The 20,913-nt window shown below is 38.2% G+C and overlaps 1 protein-coding gene across 33 annotated transcripts in view; it reads right to left on the reverse strand.

Annotated features, from left to right (window-relative positions):
• LTBP1 (latent transforming growth factor beta binding protein 1) overlaps nt 1-20,913 on the reverse strand; it is a 442,730-nt gene that overhangs the window by 154,666 nt on the left and 267,151 nt on the right. For all 33 annotated transcript variants that reach the window (XM_063623691.1, XM_055252600.2, XM_063623686.1 and 30 more), the window contains one exon: nt 2,393-2,515. In XM_063623691.1, the coding sequence (XP_063479761.1) occupies nt 2,393-2,515 (123 nt within the window). The remainder of the gene's footprint in view (nt 1-2,392; nt 2,516-20,913) is intronic.

A 20,913-nucleotide genomic window follows, 5' to 3' on the forward strand; every position in this document is an offset into this window, starting at 1 on the left:
ACTTAACTAGCAACAAACGTCTCTTAATACTTACCAGTTCAGCTGTTGTAGCTGAACCATAAAATTGAATTACTTATTTTTCAAATAAGAATGGATGGTTGTTTAATAAGTTCAGAATTATTTGGGCATTGACAGGGAAAATAAATGCTAAGGAAATGTGCAAGTGTTTCAAAAATCTCATTGGCAGATTTCTACAATCTTATTAAAACCTGGATATCTGCCCTTAACTCTAGACATCAGATCTAGTCAAAGTTTCACACAGCATTTTGTGACTAGTTCTGCAAGTTTACCTAATCAGCAACCTTCAATATAAGAATTGTAACCAGACTACAAGTCAAATTATAAAAGGGTGGAAAAAGCATTCACAACAAACTCATATCCAAACTCTACAATCTTTATGTTTAAATTATAAAATGATTTAAAATATTTATTCATGTGATTCAAATCAGCCAAAAATGATCCCCTAAGTTATCTGGATGTCATCAACAATGTGATTTTTGGCCTGAAATTTCCAAGTCCTTGCATCAGTTTCAAAGGTACTTTGTGTGCAAATATAATTTTATGGTCTAATTTTACCACCCGTTAGGAAAGCCTTATAATTACATGTCTGTCTGCTTCATGATCAGAACTGTTTGTAAAAGAACATAGAAAAGAGGACTTACGTGTAAAACTTCCTAATCTGCAGTTGACAGTTTTTAAAGGAAAAGAGTAGTAATTAGTAATAACATTTCAAAACACTCAACAAACTCACCTAAAAGTAATAAATGAGACTGTCATTTTTATTTTACTACATTTGTCTTTATTTTATCACCTCTACATACCTTAGGGCAAAGAGTTAGAGAGATAAGCTTCTTTAAAAATGAATGGCAGTATACCCATGAAGAACATGTCAACCAAATGGCATATTTCAAATTAGGGACAAGAAAGATGCAGCTCATTATATACCAAAGCCACATTAAAAAATAAATAAAAGTGGCCGGGCATGGTGGCTCATACCTGTAATCCCAGCACTTTGGGAGGCTGAGGTGGGTGGATCAGCTGAGGTCAGGAGTTCAAGACCAGCCTGACCAACATGGCAAAACCCTGTCTCTACTAAAAATTCAAAAATTAGCTGGGCATCATGGCACATGCCCATAATCCCAGCTACTTGGGAGGCTGAGGTAGGAGAATCATTTGAACCCGGGAGGCGGAGGTTGCAGTGGGTGGGAGATCACACCATTGCACTCCAGCCTGGGCGACAAAAGTGAAACTCCGTCGCAAAAATAGATAGATAGATAGATAGATAGATAGATGGATAGATAGATAGATAGATAAAAACAAAAACTTGCAGGAAAGAAACTAATACACAGTTGCTCTTAAAATTATCCTAATACTTTTCTGCCATGCATCCATTTAAACTGTATATAATCTTTAAAAATCTGCAGTGCTACAAGGCCCATGTCTATAGTCATGCTACTCAGCAGGCTGAACAGAGATCACTTGAGTCCAGGATTTGAGTCCAGCCCAGGCAACATAGCAAGACCCCATCTCTTTAAAAAAAATCTTGCAGTGCTTACCTATAATAATGGGCATGATTAAAAATAAGACATTCTTAAAAATCTCAAATCTGCATTTGAGAACTTTACACCTAAAATGCATTCCTCTCTAATGGCATATGATCTGTAGTGATTACATGGATTAATTTACATGGAGAGGGAGTATCTCTTTGGTGAAACTATATTTCAGAACCAATATTAGAACATGTGGTTTAATGAAGGATTTTAACCCTTATCAGAAACAAGGGAAAATCTCAGAAACATTTTTAAGGCAAAACAGTATAATTTAGGGTCATTTTGGTGGGTTTAAAGAACAAGACAGTATCTGAAATTAGAACTGAATTAGAAAATCTAAAACACAGGGCCTTGGTAACTATTTTCCAGACTCTTCCAATTGAGAAAGAAGTGAAACCTCATTAAATCAGAGTCCAGTGACTCAGAATTTGGAATAATTAAAGGCAGAAGCTGGGACACAGTTTAATTCAACCTAAAGAATGCTTAAAATACTGTATTTATGAAGGAAAAACTTACTGTCATCTCTCAGGTACCAAAAAAGTTTGATATGTCCATTTTAATTCTCTCTTTTCATCAAAGCATATTTCCTCAGTATGCTTAGTCTCTATTCAGAGTTTTAGCTATTATATTTTTATCACCATGATAAAAATGCATTTTAGAGAAGGTTCCATGATATCACTTTATTTTACTACATCAGGCGGGCCCCCTCCTTGTTATTTTAATTAATGAGGTTTTCCTGCATATTTACAAGCATTCATTTGGCCACTGAGTATTTCCGTTCTTTTGGAAAAACCCCAAAGACAATTAATCCAAAATAGGAATAAAAAGTGATTATTACTTACGAACACAACTTGAAAAGGTAGGATCCGGCCCAAATCCTATTTTACAGGTACATCGATAGCTGCCCATGGTATTCAAACACTCACCATTAGGGCATACACCTTGTAGTTGACATTCATTAATATCTGCAGAAAAACACAATTCTTTAGAAGGAGCGGTCAAGCCCCATTGAGCAGATTCTGGCTATACATTGCATTCACTTCCTTTTTCACTATAATAATCTTTTAGTTATAGTGAAAAAAGGATGTAGCAGGTGTGAATAATCTTAAATCAATTAATGTTTATTGAACATTTACAATTTATATAGCAAATATTTATTACATACCTACTACATGCCAGGTGCTAAGGATTTACTAGTGAAAAAAAACTGATAAAAATTCTGGCCTTCGCAGAGCTTCTGCTTTAGTGTTAGTTTATGTTAGGTACTATGGACAAAGACTCTCACTCTGGAAGCACTGACAGTCTAACTGTACATATGAATATTTGAAAAACTAAAGAAGTGAAAAGCAGTTCAAGTCATCCCAAGAAAGAATGTCATAAACTGTTAGAAGTTAAATTATGAAATTGCCTATACAGACAGTAAAAGCCACAGAAAGAAGCTGGAGGTGGGGCAGACTGTGGCACAGAGGAGGACGTAAGACTTTAGAGTGCTGATGTCTGGGTGGCAGCTGGATGGATGGGCGAGGAAGGGAAGGAATGACTTGTGTGGGAAACCCTGGAGCTTGAGCAGAGTGTGGCCAGTGGATGGAGGCTCAGGAAATAATGAGTCAAACCACTGGCTGGAAAAGAAGATTCAGGAAGGTAAATAGTTGGAAACAGAGCTGGTACAATTCAGGCTGCATTTGGATTCAGTTTCATTGAGAACAGGGAGCTGTACTAAAGGTTTCTGAGCAGGAGAGAGACAGACTCAAAGACAGACTCTAGGAAAATTCACCTGGCCAACACATGGCTTGTTGAGAAGAGATTAAAAGTCTGATCACTTGAAGGGGTCATGCAAGTATGAGGTTGGTAACAGCCAGGCTGGTGACAGAGAGAACAATCAGGAAGATAAAGAATGGACAAATCTTTTTATTTTTATTTTTTTAAGAACAATTGACAATGCATGGTGCTTGACTGGACTACACACCATGAGAAGGTAAGAGAAAGGAGTCAAGGATGTCTGGAGGCTTCTAATCCAAGAAAAAGGGAAAAAAAAAAAAATCACAGCTGGTTTTGCAGGAGTTCTGAGGAAGAAAGAAGGCAGGAAGAAGAGGAGTTCAGTTTTATAGTTCAAGGTCACATTGGGATACCCAAGTAGAACTACCCAGTAGTAGCAGATGATTCAGAAATAGAGTGAAAGAGGAAATCACTGCTACAAATAGACACTTAAGATACTCTGCATATGGAGATGCGGGGGGAAATCAAAGTGATTTGAAAGAGGAGGGATATAAATGAAGTGATTTTACAAAGAAAGATTATATAGTCACTTGCAAAGGTAATTAATTGAAAATCAAAAAGTTGGATACAATGGTAACAAAACATTATTATCAGGATCATCACATAAAAAGAAAATATAGCCCTCAATCATTATTTAAGCAAATACTAACATTACTTGAACATGAATATTTCATGTTCTAAGTAGACATCGTGATCTACATATACATATTTTACTCAGAGCATGCAATTTTTAAGCTAATTTCAGTGACAAAGTTTGATACCTTCCGTGACATTCAAATGATAAGTTAATGCATATTTGCTATATAAATTCTATGGTGTTCCAACTTGCACGTAGCTGGAAACTGGTACAGCTAGATGACACCTGGTACAGCACACAGTATAGCACCTGACCATCTCATTATTTATTGAAGTGTGTGTTGTTCTGTAGTGCACTTTTATATACAGCATGTAACTGAAAATATTTCCCCGTAACTCATTCTTTTTAAGAAAACCACCAGGAAGGACCAGGAAGAGTGCCAAGTCCAGTTGGAGCTTACATGGTACAAGTGAAGCCCTATTATATGTCCCAAGTAAAACCTCAAGTTTGGGTAACCAGCCAGTTGCGGTCAGGAAGGCTGGACAAAATTTCCACTCTTCTATTTCCCCTCACATCCTCACTAGGGTATGATTATTAGCATTCCTCTTCCCCTGAATGGCCTGTACTCCTGTTCATTGGCTGCACCACTACACATTCCATGATAAGATTGAGGACCCAGAATTTTCCCTTGCTAGGTGGTTTCTATAACAGCACCATCTCAGCCTTGTGGCTGGCTGCCAGGCTAAGGTAGAGGTTTCCCCCCAGACTCACAAATACCTGACTTACAGCCAATGCCTAGTACCCTCTTCCAATGCCCCTTCTTTGACTCTCCACACTGCTCACTGCCTTGACTCTGATGCCATGGGAATGGAGGACAGGAATTCAGACGGAAAAAAACAACAAAAATGACCAAGCAAACCAATTAGGCATAGACAGGAAGAAACAGAAACATCCACAAAAAAGAAGAATCGTGTAAGACTCTTCCTGTTATGACTGTTTTAATCAGCTTGTGCCACCGGCACTGGCACCAATACTTCCACTAATTTTGGCCCGAAGAACCCAGGAAGCCTGGGCCTTCCTTTGTGACACATTCTCACAGCTTCCAGAAAAACTGTTTCCTTCAACTGCCTTGGTTCATTTTTTTTTTATATTTCCTGAACTACTACAAATTAGAGATTAGATTTCTGTTTCCTATATTTAACGTATATACACTAGAATATATCGATCTTAAGTATACAACTAGATGAATTTTTACATATCCATGTGTGGTGTAGCCACCACCCAGATTGTGATTAAGAACATTTCTGGCCAGGCGCGGTGGCTCATGCCTGTAATCCCAGCTCTTTGGGAGGCTGAGGCGGGCAGATCACGAGGTCAGGAGATCGAGACCATCCTGGCTAACACAGTGAAACCCCGTCTCTACTAAAAATACAAAAAATTAGCCAGGTGTGGTGGTGGTACCTGCAGTCCCAGCTACTCGGGAGGCTGAGGCAGGAGAATGGCGTGAACCTGGGAGGTGGAGCTTGCAGTGAGCCGAGATCGCACCACTGCACTCCAGCCTGGGTGACAGAGCAAGACTCCGTCTCAAAAAAAAAAAAAAAAAAAAAAAAAAAGAACATTTCCATCACCTCAGAAAGTTCTTTGTGCCCCTTCCCAGCCAACAAACAACTTATCCCCATAATTTTAATATAGGACTTCAGAAATTAATAAATTAATAAGATATTTCTAAGAAACAGGAGCAACTAAGTGATTTTCCTAGACAGGGAGTTACAAGCTTTCTAAATTAAAGTGAAGGATGTCAGAGACTCGCAAACACGTTAAGAACAAAGCATTGGTTGAACTGAACGCATTGTATTTGGATGAGAGAAGAACATTCCAAGTGAAGACATCATCAGGCCAAAGTTTAACAACTGTTTGGAATGTGATAGGTGAATGGTAAACCTGAATTCTATTTAGACTTAACAACTGTATGGAATGTGATGGGTGAATGGTAAAGCAGAATTCTATTTACAGTTAACAACTGTATAGAACGTGATGGGTGAATGGTAAACCATAATTCTATTCAGACTTAACAATTGTACGGAACGTGATGGGTGAATAGTAAACCAGAATTCTATTTAGACTTCATTGCCTAAAGCTATCTTCTTTCTTTAATCAAATAAAACCTGATTACAATATTTGTCATTTTATAAATAGCTTATTTTTGAATAATATCAAATAACAATATAGTGTTTCAGGAGTCTCATATTTTTATTTATTTATTTATTTATTTATTTATTTATTTATTTATTTAAGATGGAGTCTTACTCTGTCGCACAGGTTGGAGTACAGCAGCACAATCTCGGGTTGCTGCAACCTTCGCCTCCCAGGTTCAAGCGATTCTCCTGCCTCAGCCTCCTGAGTAGCTGGGATTACAGGCACGTGCCACCATGCCTGGCTAATTTTTTTTTTTTTTTTTTTTTTGTATTTTTAGTAGAGACGGGGTTTCACCATGTTGGCCAGGCTGGTCTTGAACTCCTGACCTCAAGTGATCTGCCCACCTGGCCTCCCAAAGTGCTCAGCCTCCCAAAGTGTGTGAGCCACTGCATCCGGCCGAGTCTCATATTTTAAAGGGTCAACAAACCTTCCTTAACGGATTCTAAATAAATCAAAAGTATTTTAATATTTAGTTTGAAAAACACATGAATTTATTCCTTGTTCTCCCTCTATAGATGACAAATTTCTCTGGAAAACTGTGGAAATCTGTCCTTTGAAGAAGTGGTATAACCACTGCATACTGCACAACTACCTGAGTTAAAGAATGAAGGCCAAAATAAATGGCTGAAGGGGCTCAGCACTCACATACAGCCAGTCACCCATTCCCTATCCCCATCTGAGCTTTTGTGTTCAAGCAGGCAGTCTAGAAGTTTATAGAAACAGAAACTAGGAAAGAAATTCATACAGACCCATGTGCTCCTCTAGAGTAGGCAAAATCCATGAAGCTACAGCTAACATGAAGGAGCTTTACATACTTTTCCACTTATTTAAAACATTTACGGGTATCTCTGCCTGTATAGCCTACCACATACTTCAGCTCACAGATGAAGTTCAATAATACAAAACTGCTTTTCTTCTAAAACTGCTCTTCTTCTAAAATGGTCAAATATTGGCAATGTCCTATGGTTCAACCTAATACAAAGAAATAAGAGGGCTGGGCTTCTATTAACCAGGTAGTAGACTCCGTCTCAAAAAAAAAAAAAAAAAAAAAAAAAAAAAAAAGAAAACTATAGAGTAATCAGGCATACATGCATTACAAGAGACTACCTATGAAAAACCCAACAGAAATAAGAGGGCTGGGCTTCTATTAACCAGGTAGTAGAAAAATATAGAGTAATCAGGCATACATGCATTACAAGAGACTCCCTATGAACAACCCAACATAAAACAGCCTAAGTATTTCAGTACATGGGAATGATGCAATAAGCTGACAATGAAGTGAGGACCTTCATCTTCCTTCTACCTCATCAGGATTCTTTACATTTCTATAGCACACCATATCTCATTGGAACTTCACAACAATTCTGGATGGTGGGCAGTACAAGAATAATTATTCCATTTTACAGAGATAATTTTGTCCAAGGCCATATTTCTAAAAAGGATGAAGAGGATGGGGGAAAATAATAGGAGGAATATTCCACTAAGATCTGGCTTTTGGTACAACTAGGACAAAATGTTATGTTACCCAGAGCAAGTCTCTGAGTTTCTCTTGATCTCAGTGTCCTCTCCTGTAACACAGAGGGGCTGAACTATATTATTCCCAAGGTTACTTGTAGTTTAAATATTCTCTAACTTCAAAACAATCTGCCAGTTGCCAGGGCTGAAAATGACAGGGAATAAAGATTGTATGACATTTGGTGCATAATATATTACGAACAGCACAAGTGCCCTTATGGGAAATAAATATATTTTTATGCATCTCTTCTCCTACAAGAAAGCATGTATGTTTAACAAAGTGAGTAAGAATTTACTGTCTTCTTAGTGACGCAAGTTTATACAGGAAATGAGGCATGTCCAACAGGAGTCAGGACAAGGTAAGAACACGACATGAGGATCTTTCTACTGTGTGAAAATATGAAGCTTTCTGGAGATTCATCTGTGTGTGTTCAGCTTTTGCTAGTAAATACAAATTCCATGACAGAATTCCACTAGCAATATGCCTCCCACTTGAAAGCAGAAAAATACCTCTTAATACAAATACTTTTCCCAGACAGACTATTAAATTATTTAATAAGGATCACTTACTTTAAGTGGAGGAGTTCACTTTAAGACAATATATATATTTCTTAAACTTCCAAAGAACAACTTTGCACTGGGTACACATACCCACGAAGGAACATGAAGATATTCTATAGGGTACACACAGGCTTGGATACTTTTAAGGGAACTAATCTACAGATCTTCAGCCTTCAGATGTTTCTTTTTGAAGTCATCCGCCTAAGAATATATTTGCCAATCTTCCTTTCCTATCTTCCCCTTTCCTCAGGGCCTTCTTATTCTTGACCAAGTCAAGGCATACCTCTTGTCAATCCAGAATCTTCCTAGGCCTTTCTAAGTACACTGTCTTGAAAGGTAAAATTCTCACAGGCACAGAATAAATGAACAATTCAGAAATATATCAACCCCAGGATACAGTCACAGAAAAAGTAATGAGTCTGATTTGTTTCATAAGAAGATCTGGCTTTACCAATTAGGTTAAATGGCAGAGACTGTTTATCAATGGCCTGAACCAATTCTGCAGCTCCAAAGTTTTGATGAAATTATTTAATGCACACATACAATATAAATGTGCCAGAAATTAACCTATTGTATCCACTTGACTTTTTAATGAAAATGTAGATGTCAGCTTAAAGATATGTGAACACAACTTTTTCAAAATTATTCTAGGAGATTAAGTAAAGAAAAAAATATCTGCCGGGCGCAGTGGTTCACACTTGTAATCCCAGCACTTTGGGAGGCCGAGGCGGGCGGATCACGAGGTCAGGAGATCGAGACCATGGTGAAACCCCGTCTCTACCAAAAAATACAAAAAATTAGCCGGGCGTGGTGGCGGGCGCCTGTAGTCCCAGCTACACGGAGAGGCTGAGGCAGGAGAATGGCGTGAACCCGGGAGGCGGAGCTTGCAGTGAGCCGAGATCACGCCACTGCACTCCAGCCTGGGCGACAGAGTGAGACTCCGTCTCAAAAAAAAAAAAAAAAAAAAAAAAATCTCTGAAAACCAATGTTCTAGAGCAATTTTATCCAAGGTATTTTATGCAAAACACAGACTTTGTGAGACCTCTGCTAAAAGATGGGTTCTGTTGCCAAATATGTTTGAGAAATACTGCCTATTCTATATACATAAGCATATTTAAAACCCGAGGAGCCCTTTGGCAAAATCTCTTGTTTTTTTCTGTGTTTAACTTGGTTTTTCTACACACTTGGCTGTGGGACCCTTTGTAACACACAATCTATTAACATTGCTCTGAACTGGTCATCTATGGAAACATTTTTGTGAAATGCTGCTGTCTGGGGCCAGCTTCAAAGACTATTGTATGAGTCTCTTCGTGATTATATTTGCTTCTATCTAGGCCCCACTGCTGCTAAAGCCTACCCATGACCCTGTAACTGTCCCATGATTATAAAATGACTATCCACCATAGGATGGATTCAATCACTGGACTCACTGAAAAAAGTCAAACCACTGTGGCAGCAACTCCTTTCCTTCCAATTCTTCTGTCTTCAGGGTAACATGATAAAGGGATTATCAGAGCCCAGAGAACAGCTTGTATTTATTTCTTGACACATGTGTGCTACACATGGACGACGCTGCTAGTAACACACACTTACTCTGTTGGTCTTGGATTCATGACTGTAGTCTACAGACACTACATTAACTTCTTGAAATATTCACAGTAACGTGAATCCATCATGGGCTTTCTTCAGCACTCATAATACAGTAGGCATCTTCCCATTCATTTTATAGCCACAGAGATTAAGGTCAAAGAGCTATTGAAAAATACAATGTGCTAATGACTCACTCCACCACTGTCTTTCCTGAGGAAGAGTTAATAAAATAAACAGACATTTCCTTTTTGAATCCTATCCCAGCATAGTAAGAGGACACACCAGAAAAATAATTCTAAAATGCACAGGAATGGGTCCCAATTTGATTTGCAAATGCCAAAATAGGGTGCCCAGGTCCAGATCAAAAACTGTTTAAATTCTTACTGAAAATACTGTGCATATTTAAACTAGAAAGTGCAGCAGTAGTTCTAAGAGGATGTCCAGAACAGTTAACACCTTCATATCATAAATTATCTATCAGTTCCCACTGAGCCATTGACCATTGTAAAACATGATCTGGCATCAAACTAAGTACATGACAGTTTCTAAGATTAAATGAAAATACAATATAAAATTATGATTAACCTCTGGTAGGCTAAACAAAAGGAATACTAAACATTTCTAAGTGTAAGAACTGAATTATCAAGTCTGGTTGACCGCAGTCTTAGTTCTTACCTGTTGGTTTTCTACTATTATTTCCAAAACATATACCAAGAACAATAGATTCTAAGTTTCCTCTTTTTTTAAAATTATATTTAAGTTCTTGGATATATGTGCAGAATGTGCAGGTTTGTTACATAGGTATACAAGCGCCATAGTGGTTTGCTGCACCCATCAACAAGCCATCTACATTAGGTATTTCTCCTAATGCTATCCCTCCCCTAGCCCCCGACCTCCCAACAGGCCCTGGTGTGTCATGTTCCCCTCCCTGTGTCCATGTAATCTCACTGTTCAACTCCCACTTATGAGTGAGAACATGTGGTGTTTGGTTTTCTGCTTCTGTGTTAGTTTGCTGAGAATGATGGTTTCCAGCTTTAGCCATGTCCCTGCAAAGGACATGAACTCATCCTTTTTTATGGCTGCATAGTATTCCATGGTGTATATATGCCACATTTTCTTTATCCAGTCTATCATTGATGGGCATTTCGTTTGGTTCCAAGTCTTTGCTATTGTGAACAGTGCTGCAATAAACATATGTGTGCATGTGTCTTTATAGTAGAATGATTTATAATCCTTTGGGTATATACCCAGTAATGGGATGGCTGGGTCAAATGGTATTTCTGGATCTAGATCCTTGAGGAATCGCCACACTGTCTTCCACAACGGTTGAACTAATTTACACTCCCACCAACAGTGTAAAAGCGTTCCTATTTCTCCATATCCTCTACACCAGCATCTGTTGTTTCCTGACTTTTTAATGATCGCCATTCTAACTGACGTCAGATGGTATCTCATTGTGGTTTTGATTTGCATTTCTCTAATGACCAGTGATGATGAGTTTTTCATGTTTGTTGGCCGCATAAATGTCTTCTTTTGAGAAGTGTCTGTTCATATCCTTCACCTACTTTTTGATGGAGTTGTTTGATTTTTTTCATGTAAATTTGTTTAAGTTCTTTGTAGATTCTGGGTATTAGCCCTTTGTCAGATGGATAGACTGCAAAAATGTTCTCCCATTCTGTACATTGCCTGTTTGCACTGATGATAGTTGCTTTTTCTGTGCAGAAGCTCTTTAGTTTAATTAGATCCCATTTGTCAATTTTGGTTTTTTCTGCCATTGCTTTTGGTGTTTTAGTCATGAAGTCTTTACCCATGCCTATGTCCTGAATGGTATTGCCTAGGTTTTCTTCTAGGGTTTTTATGGTTTTAGGTCTTATATTTAAGTCTTTCATCCATCTTGAGTTAATTTTTGTATAAGGTGTGAGGCAGGGGTCCAGTTTCCGTTTTCTGCATATACAGTTACTGTAGTCTTGTAGTATAGTTTGAAGTCAGGTAGCGTGATGCCTCCAGCTTTGTTCTTTCTGCTTAGGATTGTCTTGGTTATACAGGCTCTTTTTTGGTTCCATATGAAATTTAAAGTAGTTTTTTCTAATTCTGTGAAGAAAGTCAATGGTAGCTTGATGGGGATAGCATTGAATCTATAAATTACTTTGGGCAGTATGGCCATTTTCACGATATTGATTATTCCTATCCAGGAGCATGGAATGTTTTTCCATTTGCTTGTGTCCTCTCTTATTTCTTTGAGCAGTGGTTTGCAGTTCTCCTTGAAGAGGTCCTTCACATCCCTTGTAAGTTGTATTCCTAGGTATTTTATTCTCTTTGTAGCAATTTTGACTAGGAGTTCACTCATAATTTGGCTCTCTGTCTATTATTGGTATATAGGAATGCTTGTGTCTACAGCCATACCACCCTGAATGTGCCCGATCTCATCTAAGTTTCATCTTTATGCCCACATCACTCTCTTATATATTCCCAAAAACCTTCTAGAAAGAAATAAACGTAGCAACTCACTTATGATGATGCAACTGAAGGCAACTTTAGAGACAAAGCTGTAACTTTGGGGCAATGGTGCCTAAGCAGAGAAGTCAGAGAAGAACAAGATGGAAGAGGGGAAAAAGTGTTTAAGTAAAAACATCAATGGATATTTTCACTTTATAAGGCAGAATTCTAAAAATAAAAATTGTACTGGCCATATACTGTTGAGTGAAAGAAGCCAGACACTAAAGAAAACACTTACTGAATTATTTGAAAGTTCGTAAGATAAAATTGATCTAAAGTTGAAAGGGTAGTGATAAGCTCTGGAAAAGAGGGAGCTACACACATACACACACAGACACACACACACCACTACTTATCTCACAAGGTTGTATCCAATGCACTTAACACAATGGCTCCACTAAATAGTCATTCAACAAAAGTTAGCATAAACAAATAAAAAATAAAAATAAACAAGTTAGCAAAATATATAAATAAGTAGATTGAAAAGTTGTGTAAGGCAATCATGAACAAAAAGTAAATTTACTAATATTAGAAAAAGGAAAATTATCACATTCTTATGCAAACAATATCATAAGAAGAAAAGCTCCATGGGTCAGAAGCTACCATTATAATCTAGCTCTAGACCAACAGCCCCAAACTCCAAGTGGAAATTTCCATAAAATTGCTAGACAGAAAAAGGAAAAGGGTGGGGAGGATGAAAATAAACTTCTGATTCAAAGTGAGCTTATAAACTCAGTTAAAAATTTTAATGCTTGTTTGCTAAGAAACTAATTGAAGCCAATGATTTGAACACAAATATTCTCTAGATGAGAATAATTTTACGAAATGGTCTTACCAAGATTCTTTAAGGATTTTTAGCATGCCTGAACCAGTTAAATGAATACTTAAAGAATATAAAACAAGAACAGGTAGCTTTGAACAATAATTTATTAGAAACCTTGGAAATGAAAAACAGTCTTAAAATTAAAAATGTAACAAATGAGATAAAACCTAGATGGGAACAGTAAAGCAGAAATTAGAAAATTGGAAAATGGAACTGAGATAACCATTCAAAACGCAGCAAAAAAGAGAATAAGAGACAAAAGATTTTTTAAGAGCCATGAAAAACACACTTCAACTTTTGTTTAATGAGAGTTTCAGCAGAAAAGCATGGTGGAAAGCGATGCTTGAAGACATAATGGGTGAACACTTTTCAAATTTGAGGAAAGACATGAGTTTTCAGATTGACATTACACTGAGTAAAATAAAGATAAATCTAAATATAGACACATAATGATAAAACTACAGAACATAAAGAATTAGGAGATTATCTCAAAAGAGAGAAAGACATTATCTACAAAGGAAGAGGTGTCAAAACACAGAAGTCAGAAGACTTCGGTATAATGTAGTCAAGCACCACTAGAAAACAACTATCAACCTGGAATTGTACACACGAGTAATCTCATTATAAAATGAGTGCAAAATAAAGATATTTTCAGACACATAAAGTATATACTTTAGTGACTGACCCTCACTAAAGGATCTGTTAAAGAATATAACCTCAAAATACAGATTAACCAGAAAAAAATACAAGATAGCAGTCAAATTTGAATTTCAAATAAATAATTTGGGATGTACCTAACTTTAAAAACGTATTTGTTGTTTATCTGAAATTCAAATTTAACTGGGTGTTCTGGATTTTATTTGGCAAATCCTCCCCAAAAGAAGAAACAAATGCAGGAAACAAACACAGGATACAAGAAATACTGCCATCAGAAAAATGACAGTAAATTCATTTAACTATTAGCTATATGAGGGAAATAGGCTTTATTTCCATTAAGTACACCTTTGACAATACCTGTAAAATAATGACTCTGGTCTAAGCCACAAATCCATTTTCTTCCAAATATGCAAGAGGTTGCCATAATGGCCTTTCAGTGTTCCATGGACAAAGATGTTCTCCTTGATCAAACTCTAGTCAGGCTCCTCTGAACCCTCTTCTCAACTAGGCTCTGACTTCATGCATGCTTCTGTATTTGTCTGTGCATTGTCCAGTTTTAGCTAATATCCTGTTAAGTTAGTTTAGCCAGAATCCCCCATGCTGGATATCTGATTGGGTTCCTCTTCTTCCACCAACCCCTAGGTAATGTCTGGTCACCCTGATCTGCCTTCAGCAAGAATACCCTCCTAGGTTGGTTTGGCCAGAATCCCCCCTTACCCCTCCCCTCATGTGTCCTCTTAGTAATTTTTTACCCGCTGATACCACACTCTCACCCTCACTCCTTGGTGATACATTTTCACTTTTCCTTATTTTCAGAGTTGAGCCCAATCTCTCTCCCCTACCCCAAAACTGCACTGCAGTAGTTCTTATACCTGTTACAACAGTTACCTGAATAAAGCCTGCCTTACTCTTCTTTAACAAATGTTATAAACAATATTTTTCTTTAACATTATGTTAAAAGCAGAACAAATCCGATAGTTGCTTTCCCAGCACGTATCACAAAGCCCACAATTAATCGTATGAAAATGGTGTGATTAATTATAAGCACTTTGCCGCCTTAGAATTCTCCATCATTTCACCTCATGCTACCTGTCTGTTTGAATCCAGCACTATGCTACAAGACACATTCTTTGCTCCAGCCAGGCAGGCTTTCCCGGGGGGTCTCACCTGCACTTTCTAGTCCTCATTGATCTAGTGTTCTCAAAGCATTCAAAGACCAATCTGCCTTTACCCGTTCACAGTACTGCAGTTCACACCCAATATTTTTTTGGTAATCATTAAGAGGTCTGAAACGCAAGCTACAGTCCAGACAAGTGCTTTGTAACCAAAAAGTCCTTATGCAGAATATTGATCAAGACTGTGGTGTCTCATTTAATAACAGATATGTCCCCTGAAAATATGTACATTATCTCTTCTTTTGTCCAAACAAAATGTGATTTCAGATGCACTCCGATGAACTTTTTATCTAAAAGGAGCCTACGCTGAAAGTTTTGGTAATGAGTATTCTTGTGCCTCAATGTATCAGTTTCATAAATTTATTTTATTAAAGCAGAATGAGTATAATAAAACGATGCTGAAAGAAAGTTATGTGGCTAGCTCTTTCCTATTTCCTTTAATGGGCTCATAGGGAGCCAGATAAAATTCAGCTAGTTCGAAGAGTAAATAAAGCACATTGCATCCTGCTCATTCAAACTGATTTCATTACACTAAATACTAAGGGCAGGAACAATGTCTTACCCATCATTCATCACACACACTTTCAGCCGATAGCTAGGAGTGTCCCAGCAATTAATGTTTGTGGAATACTGAGTCATTTAAAAAGTCTTCAAGATGATCTATGATAAAGGAATATACATATACTGAATTATAAAAGTGTAGATGTCTTTTAATTACATTCAGCACGTGCTGAGGTACTGTGGTATTGCCCACAGTATGTGCTAAAAATGTAGAAAATAATACTAAGTTGATTTTATCCTTGTAAACTGAAACTGGTAAGTGACTTTGGTATATCAAAAGAGATATTTGCTTTTAATAAAATCACTCAACAGACTGATTCCCCAAGTACTTTCAGAACCAAATTCTATTTTTGAAACTTAGATTTACATCTAGCTTTTTAAGAACCCACTTATGGCAAAATATGGACAAAAGAGAGTACTCAGTATTCCCACTCAGGGAAGGCCTGAGTATTAAAGAAAAGCAGCATGGATGTAGGAGCTGTCAGTATTATTTCCATGAGGTATTATTTAATTCTAGTTCTACATCAAACCTTTATAGCATAATAATCAAATGACAAATGCCGCTCTAGATCCATCAGAGCATATAATTGTATTGTTTGTTATGATAAATGAAGCAAATTATAACAATTCCATAATGCTGAGGGTAGCAAGACTGTTGTGGAGCTCCGTGTGTGTATATGCAATAAATCATTCCTTTGAGAAGATAATTGCAGCACCACTAGAGAGGAGGAAAAAAAACAACTTTGAAGGCAATTATTTGAAAGCTCCTCAAATTAACATGTATACAGTTGGTTCTTTGTTACTGAGTGCACATTAGTAAAAGTTGTTTCAGGACATTAGTTCACTTGGTTGAAGGAAATAATGTAATTCTAGTTATTAACCACTTTGATTTTAAAAGTGCTCTGTAAACTGAGAAGACATTAGACTGTAAGAACAATGTGGAAGGCACAAGCAATTAGATGCTAAATGGGCTCCTTTTGAAAACCTTTAGGAAAACAAAATCAAAAAGCTTCAAGGCTCTAGGAAAACTGAATGTACATATGTAATGTGAGCAAGTTCGACTTCATTTTACTGACCATCAATATCACAAAGGGAGTGAAATTAAGCCCTTCTCTCAATAGTAATTTTAATAGATTTACTGAATGAAATCATATTATGAGTCAAATGCCTTTGTAATGTAATTTAGCAGTGCCTCCTTGAGGACCCATGAAATAGAATTTTGTGTGTTACTTCACTCTAGAATCATTGCCAAAAAGTTTAACATTGCTTTACAAATATCCTCCTGAGACCTAAGCCAGGATTTGGTGTTACCAGTAGACCATCAGTGAATTGACTAAGGCGGAACCATCTAATATACTCAGTATGAACAAAGTTTGCTGAGGGTCAGTCAGCCGTACCAACTGAGGAAAATGCAAAAAAACTCATGCAATTACTTGAATAAGTCTCCATTCTAATATACAAAATAGATAGCAAGTGATTACTTGCAAATTTGCACTTCCATCACTCCTAAAGTGGTATTTTTATTAACATAAATTGTTCAAAACATTAATCAGCCAGTAGAAGATATGTATTGAACAACTTTCTCTCCCTCCCTCTCTCCTTCCTTCCTCCCTTCCTTCTCTCTTTTCAGAGACAGGGTCTCACTTTCTTGCCCAGGCTTCAGTGCAGTGGCACGATCATAGCTCACTGCAGCCTCGAACTCCTGGACTCAAGCAACCCTTCTGCCTCAGCTTCTCGAGTAGCTGGGATTACAGGCACGTACCACCACACCCAGCAAATTTTTATTTTATTTTTTTTGTAGAGACGGGGTCTTGCTTTGTTGCCCAGGCTGGTTTTAAACTCCTAGCCTCAAGCAATCCCTCTGCCTCAGCCTCCCAAGGTGCTGGGAATACAGGCATGAGCCACTGCACCTGGCTGATAACCATCACTTTTTCATCAAATAAAACAAAATTAATATTAATTGCTTTGACTTCTATTAGCTCTCAAAACAGATGGCATATCTTCCAATTAGCAAGTATCTGCATTAGTGATACTTTACAAAATATAAACAAATATATAATTGGTAAAGGTGGCCATAGGTGGTGTGAGAGTATAATCCTGGTTAGGGCCGGGTGCAGTGGCTCACATCTGTAATCCCAGCACTTTGAGAAGCTGAGGTGGGCAAATCACAAGGTTGGGAGATCAAAACCATCCTGGCCAACATGGTGAAACCCTGTCTCTACTAAAAATACAAAAAATTAGCCGGGCATGGTGGTGCACGCCTGTAGTGCCAGCTACTTCGGAGGCTGAGGCAGGGGAATCGCTTGAACCCGGGAGGCGGAGATTGCAGTGAGCTGAGATTGTACCACTGCACTCCAGCCTGGCGACAGAGCAAGACTCCATCTAAAAAAAAAAAAAAAAGAGAGAGAGAGTATAACCTTGGTTGGGCTTATTAACTATCTGTGTGATCTTGGGAAAGTATTTACTTTCTCTGTGTCTCAGTGTCTAATTGGGACTAATAATGCCCTAATCTCATAGGATTGTTTCAAAGATTAAACCAAGTACATAGCATATGGACTAACCCATAGTAAATGATCAATAAAGGTTAGTTCCCTTTCCCTAAAACAGAACAAGATGGTTGATAGCATAAGTTCTGGCCTCATTCTACCTTGGTTTAATTCCTACATGTAGCACTTATTAGCAATATGCTGCACAAATGACTTAGCCTCTCTACGTCTCAATTTCTCCTGTAAAATGGGGTATAACAGTACCTGCTTTAAAAAGAAAATTTAAAGGCTAATGGAAATAACTGATATGAAGTGCTTATTAAACAAAGCGTCTGGTACACAGTAAATTTAGTTATTAAAATCAAATTCATTCATTAAATTACGTATTTATTTTCCTCTTTATAAGTTTATGACTTCTGGGCTTACAAACATAGTTTATCATGAATCACTAAAAATATGTTGGTTTTATTTGTAAGTCATTGGTACTTGACCAAGTAAAATAAAGCTATAATAAGAGCTTCTACGCTGGGCGTGGTGGCTCACGCCTGTAATCCCAGCACTTTGGGAGGCTGAGGCAGGCGGATCACAAGGTCAGGAGATCAAGACCATCCTGGCCAACATGGTGAAACCCCATCTCTACTAAAAATACAAAAAAATTAGCCAGGCATGGCAGCGCGCGCCTGTAGTCTCAGGAGGCTGAGGCAGGAGAATTGCTTGAATCTGGGAGGCGGAGGCTGCAGTGAGCCAAGTTTGTGCCGCTGCCCTCCAGCCTGGCGACAGAGCGAGACTCTGTCACAGAAAAAAAAAGCTTCTTATCTCATCAACAACAAATATGAACCCTTTCTTCATCCTCATCAAATCTATTTTTTTTTTTTTTTTGAGATAGAGTCTCACTCTGTCGCCCAGGCTGGAGTGCAGTGGCACGATCTCGGCTCACTGCAAGCTCCGCCTCCCAGGTTCACGCCATTCACCTGCCTCAGCTTCCTGAATAGCTGGGACTACCGGTGCCCACCACTGCGCCCGGCTAATTTTTTTTTGTATTTTTAGTAGAGACGGGGTTTCACCGTGGTCTTGATCTCCTGACCTCGTGATCCGCCCGCCTCGGCCTCCCAAAGTGCTGGGATTACAGGCATGAGCCACCGCGCCCGGCCAAATCTATTTTTTAAAAATTGGGCCTCTGGGTTCACAAAAGTGAATAAGACTGGGTCCTTGATGTCTGAGAAATCAGCCTGTCAGGAAAAGAAAGAGGTGGACAACAACATATAATGTGAATAAATAATTCCAACACAGAGTAAGAGGAAATCCTACTACTGTCTGGGGGACTCTCATGGTGGTTTTCACTAAGGGTGTGGCATGGAGCATAAGCAGGGGACCGATCTTCAGGCCAAAAAGAGGAGCTACTTGGAGGCAAGGTTTCTATATTTTCTGTTTAGAGGTACTATGTTAACTCTAAATAGACTATGAAAACTTAAACTGTTAAATTCCTGATTGCTCTAGGAATTATAATATAAACGGTCTATCAGTTACTACATACGTTATAATTCCTAGAGCAATCCCTTTAAAATAATACAAAAAAGGCCAGGCACAGGGGCTCACACCTGTGATCCCAGCACTTTTGGAGGTGGAGATGGGTGATTTGCTTGAGGCCAGGAATTCGAGACCAGCCTGGCCAACATGGTGAAACCTCATCTCTACTAAAAATACAAAAATTAGTCAGGTGTGTTGGTGCTACTCAGCTACTCAGGAGGCTGAAGCAGAAGAATCACTTGAACCCAGGAGGCGGAGGTTGCAGTGAGCTGAGATCATGCCACTGCACTCCAGTCTGGGCAATAAACAAGACTCCATCTCAAAAAAAGAAAAAAAAAAAAGGTAAAATGATGCAAAAACATATTGGTAAAAAGCCAATAAATAAAATGGAATTCTAAGGAAAGGGAAAGAAAACAACAAAAAAATTCCTGATCAGACAAAGATGTTTAGATAGACCTAAATCTAACCACATCAATAATTATGAGGTAGGAGATCAGCAGGACTTATTTTCTGAGCACTAATCACGACCATGCTAATCAAAACAGGATGTAGCAGAAAAAATGGTCAGAACCAACTGAGGGCCATGAAGGGAACCTCTAGTCGCCCTCACTGCTCATTAGCATAAAGACACTCCCACCAGCACTATGACAGTTTACAAATGCCATGACAGTGACCCAGAAGTTATCTTACATGGTTCCAGGAACTCCCCATTTATTTTCTAGAAAATTCGAAATAACCTGCCCCTTAATTAGCATATTATTAAGAGTGAGTATTAAATATAGCTAGCCAGCAATTTACAGGGACTGCTGCTCCGGATGGCTACTGTTGCTGTATGCTGCTGCTGCTGCTACTATGCTGGGCCACCCCACCTGTGGGACAGCCCTGATCTGTCTATGGAGCAGCCATTCTGCTGTACCTGCTACTCTAATAAACTTGCTTTCTTTCACTGCTGGCTCAGCCTTGAATTCTTTCCTGAGCAGAGCCAAAAACCCTCTCAGGCTAGGCCCCAATTTTGGGGTATGCCAGGATCAACTACTTTAGATTATACTGCAATAAACACCCCTATTAAGAGGCAGAGATATCAGAATGTAGAAAAGAAGCAAGACTCAACTACATGTTGTCTACAAGACACCCATTGTAAAGGTAAAAAAACACAGATTGAAATTTGCCAGAGGTGAAAGAAAAAAATCTTAGCAGGCAATTTTAACACCTCTCTCAACAACTGATAGAACAAGAAAAATTTCACAAGTATTTGCATATTAAGCAATACATTTCTAAATAATCCATGGGTCAATAACAAAATCAGAATAATTTTTAAGAATTGAACTTATTATTGCAGCACCAGTCACAATAGCCAAGATACGGAATCATCCTAGGTGTCCTATTCAAAAATAGATGAATGGATAAAGAAAGTGTGGTGTAT

The sequence above is a fragment of the Symphalangus syndactylus genome, chromosome 18 (assembly GCF_028878055.3).
Source record: "Symphalangus syndactylus isolate Jambi chromosome 18, NHGRI_mSymSyn1-v2.1_pri, whole genome shotgun sequence".
In the NCBI taxonomy this organism is placed as follows: Eukaryota; Metazoa; Chordata; class Mammalia; order Primates; family Hylobatidae; genus Symphalangus; species Symphalangus syndactylus.